At 40.4% G+C, this 6,450-nt stretch overlaps 1 protein-coding gene across 9 annotated transcripts; it reads right to left on the bottom strand.

Moving 5' to 3' along the window:
- Positions 1-2,976: 2,976 nt before the first annotated feature.
- On the bottom strand, positions 2,977-6,450 carry LOC110496685 (protein DEK). Of its 9 annotated transcripts, none has more exons than XM_036953498.1 (9): positions 5,882-6,450; positions 5,596-5,751; positions 5,325-5,480; positions 5,011-5,211; positions 4,738-4,896; positions 4,473-4,625; positions 4,139-4,297; positions 3,880-4,041; positions 2,977-3,732 (listed from the first exon to the last, which is right to left on the bottom strand). In XM_036953498.1, the coding sequence occupies exons 1-9, from the start codon at positions 5,898-5,900 to the stop codon at positions 3,608-3,610; spliced, it is 1,290 nt and encodes a 429-aa protein (XP_036809393.1). In that variant the 5' UTR covers positions 5,901-6,450; the 3' UTR covers positions 2,977-3,607. The 9 variants fall into 9 exon arrangements, with proteins under 9 accessions (XP_036809393.1, XP_036809391.1, XP_036809395.1 ...); XM_036953496.1 differs by having other exon boundaries at positions 4,139-4,345; positions 5,882-6,424; XM_036953500.1 differs by having other exon boundaries at positions 4,139-4,345; positions 5,596-5,755; positions 5,882-6,424.

Consider the following 6,450-nt stretch of genomic DNA (forward strand, 5'->3'; position numbering starts at 1 on the left):
GGCTGCAAAGTTTCTACTTTTAAACTCTGACAATACAGAGATGCTTGTTCTAGGTCCCAAGAAACAAAGAGATCTTCAGTTGAATCTGACAATTAATCTTGATGGTTGTTCAGTCGTCTCAAATAAAACTGTGAAGGACCTCGGCGTTACTCTGGACCCTGATCTCTCTTTTGACGAACATATCAAGGACAGCTTTTTTCCATCTATGTAACACTGCAAAAATCTGACATTTTCTGTCCAAAAATTATGCAGAAAAATTCATCCATGCTTTTGTCAATTCTAGGTTAGACTACTGCAATGCTCTACTTTCCGGCTACCCGGATAAAGCACTAAATAAACGTCAGTTAGTGCTAAACACGGCTGCTATAATCCTGACTGGAACCAATAAATTTGATCATATTACTCCCGTGCTAGCCTCCCTACACTGGCTTCCTGTTAAGGAAAGGGCTGATTTCAAGGTTTTACTGCTAACCAACAAAGCATTCCATGGGCTTGCTCCTATCCTATCTTTCCGATTTGGTCCTGCCGTACATACCTACACGTATGCTACGGTCACAAGACGCAGGCCTCCTAATTGTCCCTAGAATTTCTATACAAACAGCTGGAGGCAGGGCTTTTACCTATAGAGCTCCATTTTTATGGAATGGTCTGCCTACCCATGTGAGAGACGCAGACTCGGTCTCAAACTTTAAGTCTTTATTGAAGACTCATCTCTTCAGTAGGTCCTATGATTGAGTCTGGCCCAGGAGTGTGAAGGTGAACGGAAAGGCACTGGAGCAACAAACCGCTCTTGCTGTCTCTGCCTGGCCGGTTCCCAATCCCAACGGGGATTCTCTGCCTCTAACCCTATTACAGGGGCTGAGTCACTGGCTTACTGGTGCTCTTCCATGCCATCCCTAGGAGCGGTGTGTCACTTGAGTGGGTTGAGTCACTGACGTGGTCTTCCTGTCTGGGTTGGCGCCCCCCCTTGGGTTGTGCCGTGGCGGAGATCTTTGTGGGCTATACTCGGCCTCGTCTCAGGATGGTAAGTTGGTGGTTGAAGATATCCCTATAGTGGTGTGAGGGCTGTGCTTTGGCAAGGTGGTTGGGGTTATATCCTGCCTGTTTGGCCCTGTCTGGGGGAATCATCTCATGGGGCCACAGTGTCTCCTGACCTGTCTCAGCCTCCAGTATTTATGCTGCAGTAGTTTATGTCCCGGGGGGCTAGGGTCAGTCTGTTATATCTGGAGTATTTCTCCTGTCTTATCCGGTGTCCTGTGTGAATTTAAGTATGCTCTCTCTAATTCTCTTTCTTTCTTTCTTTCTTTCTTTCTCTCTCTCTCTCTCTCTCGGAGGATGGCCCAGGACTACCTGGCATGATGACTCCTTGCTGTCCCCAGTCCACCTGGCCGTGCTGCTGCTCCAGTTTCAACTGTTCTGCCTGTGGCTATGGAACCCTGACCTGTTCGCTGGACGTGCTACCTTGTCCCAGACCTGCTGTTTTTAACTCTCTAGAGACAGCAGGAGCTGTAGAGATACTCTCAATGATCGGCTATGAAAAGCCAACTGACATTTACTCCTGAGGTGCTGACCTGTTGCACCCTCGACAACTACTGTGATTATAATTATTTGACCATGCTGGTCATTTATGAACATTTGAACATCCCTACCTTTCTAGGGAGTTTTTCCTAGCCACCGTGCTTCTACACCTGCATTGCTTGCTGTTTGGGGTTTTAGGCTGGGTTTCTGTACAACACTTTGAGATATCAGCTGATGTAAGAAGGGTTATATAAATATATTTGATTTGATGATCGGTGGAAACAGGATGCACCTGAGCTCAATTTCGATTCTCATTGCAAAGGGTCTGAATAAGGTATTTCCATTGTTTTATTTTTTTATAAATTAGCTAAATGTTCTAAAAACCTATTTTCACTTTGTCATTTTGGGATATTGTGTGTAGATTGATGAATAAAAAAAAAACATTTTTTTTTTTAGAATAAGGCTGTAATGTAACAAAATGTGGAAAAAGTCAAGGGGTCTGAATACTTTCCAAAAGGCACTGTATACTGTAGCTAGGAAAGTAAGTGTATGTTGTGTAGTAAGCTGTTAGTAACCCATATATCTCACACTAATAATTTGGTCCATGTCCTAGCTCGCTCATTAATGTCTGTTAATCGAAATGACGGATTGCCTCTTATCCGTTCGTCTTCCTCTTATGCCATTTCAATTGTCATTAGAAACCACATTTGTTTAAGCAAGTCAGCAATATCGCCCATGTTTTTTTTAAGCAGTAAATGAGGCTGAATGAACTGTTTCACTGCCAGACAAGGCTCCACTGATAACCTGGGGTAGCAGTGGTAAGGTGTTGGGACTGCTGTTGGGACTGCTGTTGGGACAGCTTTATGTAGGGCCTAACTGTTTGTGGGCACCGTTTGTCACCGTTATAGTGCAATTAATGTATTGTTTAGTGTTGTGTTGTGGCTTTGCTGGCATGAATCCCGCTAATTTGTTTGGAGTTTGCCCCACCAAGATTGGCATGCTAAAATTGACACTGAAGGGTTTCCAGTCCTCAGTTCCCTTTGACATTGTTTCAACTGACACAAAATGTGCCCCTCGTTTTACAGATGCTGTCTCAATGAAGACTGGACTTCTTTGCCGATTATCTCCCATAGAAGTGAAGGCGTGTTCCATTGGGAATGACTGACATCACACATTTTCCTAAAAAGACAAAAACGGCCAGCAGGACCTAAAACTACTCTGTCTGAATAGATTATTGTATGATACATTCATCGTTTTTTTTTTGTTGTAACAAAGTGTATATTTTTGTACTGAATCTATGTTAATACCTCATGTTTAGCAATTCAAAAATGCCTTAACAATGACAGTCAAACTCAAGAACATTGCATCCGTGTTTGCAACAACAACAACAAAAAAATAGGTGCTGTGTCTGTCGGTGGTCTTTAAAGCATACGTTCTGCCCATTGAAACAAGACAAAATGGGAAACTTCTGTTCTTTTAATAAAATGGTTGAAAACAAAATCAATTCATGAATAATAATACAACAAAAAAAAATGTAATCTCTCAATTGAATGGCAGCGCCCTTTATACTTGGACTGAAACAAGAACATTTACAATGCATAGTACTGCTTCCAGTGATGGCCCGTTCCAGTCAAAAGGAATAGGGAGGAGGAAGGTATTGCATTCGATCACACAAATGTACTCTATAATTCATTATGCTGGAGACAGTATTGGCAACAATTAAGAATTGGATCTATTGAGGGAGTCAAATTTCGCATGGTTATAAATATGCTATAGACATGAAACCACCAGCATCCAAGTGGTAAAAAAATATTTTTAAAAAATTATAGAAAAAGTTACAAAATTTAAAACACTACAAAATTCTAACATGAAAATAGTGATTCCAGATCACCAAAATATTTAGACAATTCACATATTTCTTTTTCACCATAACACTGTAAACTCATGCAATAAAAAATGGGGTTGTTGTGTCAGTAACAATTGTGCCATCTTCCCGGCAAATTTGTTACTCAACGTTTTCCCAAAACAAAGTCACTATTCCAGTATCTATAATATCCCTTGAACATGACTGAGTTTCCAACCATCTTTATCAAAGGTTCATCGTAAGGGCAGTTTCTGACTTATTTTCCTTCTCTGCCATAGTTTCTGGTGAAGAATGAGGGGGATTCGTGACCATCTTTATCAAGAGTTCATCATCGGAGTTCTCCTTATCCCCTGGCAAATAAATAAACAACTATAGGTGCTCTGCATAATAGGTAGAGAATAGCCGATTTCAATGTTATCTATCAAACAGTGCAGCTGTAGACTATGTCAAAGATATTCCATATGGGAACGGAAATATACGATAAGAGGAATTCTTACCTGCACTTCTTTTACCGGTGTTTCCCACGTTGGCTCTATAGTTATCTTCCAAGACTTCTTCAGTGTCACATCTCTCCAGAATCACCATTAGGCTCTTCATTTGTGGATTTCTCACCATCTTTTTACTCAAGGGCTCATCGTCTGAGCTGTCATCCAAAGACCCTGATAAAGCAATACAAATGATCAACTATTGCATAAAACAAGACAACCTATTTTATTCTAAGGTGTATTTTGGATTGTGCTGAAAAAGAATTCTCACCTTCACGTGTTCTTTGGACAACTTTGGTGCTCCGTCTGATGACTGCTTTGTTCATAATGTCTGGTCTCGTCTTCTTTCTGGCTACCACAGTCTTTTCTGATACGCTCCTCTTCTTTAACGGCGTCGTGGTCTTCTTTACAGCTTTAAGAGGCTTCTTGACTAGATTTATCAAGGGCTTATCATCAGAATCAGAACTCACCTCTTCCTCTGACAATTCAAACAGGATGAAGCAAAAAATATTAGAGAGATTTAACGACCCAAATTCAGCGACCCAACCTGATCTGCCAGGATATTGTGCAATAAAATTGAAAAAGTGCTTTGCAGAATTAGTTACCTCTGCTCATTTTCCCTTCAATTTTATTACAGTTGTTGCTGTTTGATTCCTTAGTGACACACCTCTTCAGTATTTTCCTTTCAGTCTCTTTAGATGGAGACTTCTTGGTCAGATATATTAATGGCTCATCATCAGAGCTGTCATCTGAGGTCTCTGATCATGCAATCAGAAAACAAAACATTTGAATTAGAAACAAGGATACAAGTCTCCAAAATATTATGTCACGGTGAAAGCATCGGAGCCAAGAGGCGATATGTATTCTCACCTATACTCCTGTTGTGTTTTTTAAAAACTTTTCTGGGCTTTTTAATGCCAGGTGTTTTTCTGGCTGTAGTGGTGGGTGTCTTCGTTCGCATTTGTGTCTTGAGTTTGTCGACCATGTTAATCAGGGGCACTTCATCTGAGCTGTCACCTGATGATGAATCTAGTTACATAGAAGAACAAATGTGAAGAGGAAAGCAAGTTTAGTCCCGCTGAATCCATTTAGCTAATTTCTGTATTTATTTTCTAAATACAAGATGTGAGGAACTAGTCTCACCTGTGCTCATTTTATTAGTGTTCTGTGAGCTATTTCTGCGCTTCTTCACATCGTTCACCTCTCTGGCTGTGTTGAAGGGTCTCTTTTTGAATGGCAATGATGTCTGTTTAGGGATCTTTCTAACCATCTTTATCAAGGGCTCATCGTCTGAGCTACCATAGGAGTCCTCATTCTGGGTTGAACCTACAATTATGACAAAGACTAAATAAAATTGATACCTCCTTTCCATTCGGAATAGTAGTGTGTGGGTTTGTGTGTGTGTGTTGTATTCAGGGCATAGCCTACATGTTGAGGAGCTTGAGAGGGGTTCCCACCTGTGAATTTGTTGTTTGTCTTCTTGATGCCATTACCTGTTCCTCTTTTGATATCAGTAGTCCCTGGCCTCTTTGCTTGTACAGTGGCTTTTTTAGCTCTGGAAAGTTTATTCAGCAACTTCGTCAAGGGCTCATCATCTGAGGTGTCATCCAACCCTAATCACATAAACAGTGAATATGATGATCAACAATATATAATTATAAATATATAATTATAAATATATTTAAATAGGTGTTTAAAGGTTTTAATTTCACTGTAGTGTTCGCTCACCAGAATCTTTTCTAGTGCTATTCTTTGACTCAGGTTCAGGTTGTCGGTTCTGGTCTTTTTCACCCTGAGTCCCATTGTGTTCCATGTGCTGCGGCTTCTTCTTTACTAATGCAATTAGGGGTTCATCATCGGAGCTGTCCAAGGACTCTAACGGTACTGCCAGAAAACATGTTAAAAGAATACAACTGCTAGCTATAAGTCATTGCATATGTTCGAGGGGCATATCGTTAAGAGTCCTTGGATGACTTGTCTAATTCAATAAAGGTTAAATAAATAAAATATTCACCTGTGCGTGTCTCCACCATGTTTTGACTTTCACTTCTTCTGCTCAATCTGAAGCTCAAGTTAAAATGCGCGAGGATATACACAAAAATTGAATACTCAAATAACACACTAGTATGAAAATATAGCTAGCGATTTACTCAACAAGTAAAAACCTTGATCCGCCGATTGCCTTTCCAAGATATGCAAGACTGCAAGATGTCAATTTCCTTTTGTTTACACTTGCTAGAAGCACCGAGCTCTGCGCTAGAACAGAGAGGAAAAGGCGGAGCGAGAGATTTTACTCCACCTAAAATCTTTCCACGAAATAAACCCACGAAGTGAGGAATTTTTGTATGTAATTGTATGTAAAAAAATGTAATTGCTCATTTACTACCTAAGGCTTATTTTATCGAATAGAAGTTTCGAAATGGTTAGGTTGAATGCACTGATATAAGTAGACCTACGTGGCATTTCGGAAACGACTTTATATTGCAGTTGTGCCTGTTGTCATAGAGATAGATAGAGGACTCATCATAGATAGCATAACCATTGCCATTGTTGGATTCCGCCATTTTAAGGTAGCCAACTGGG

This window comes from Oncorhynchus mykiss, chromosome 18, assembly GCF_013265735.2.
Source record: "Oncorhynchus mykiss isolate Arlee chromosome 18, USDA_OmykA_1.1, whole genome shotgun sequence".
Classification (NCBI taxonomy): Eukaryota; Metazoa; Chordata; class Actinopteri; order Salmoniformes; family Salmonidae; genus Oncorhynchus; species Oncorhynchus mykiss.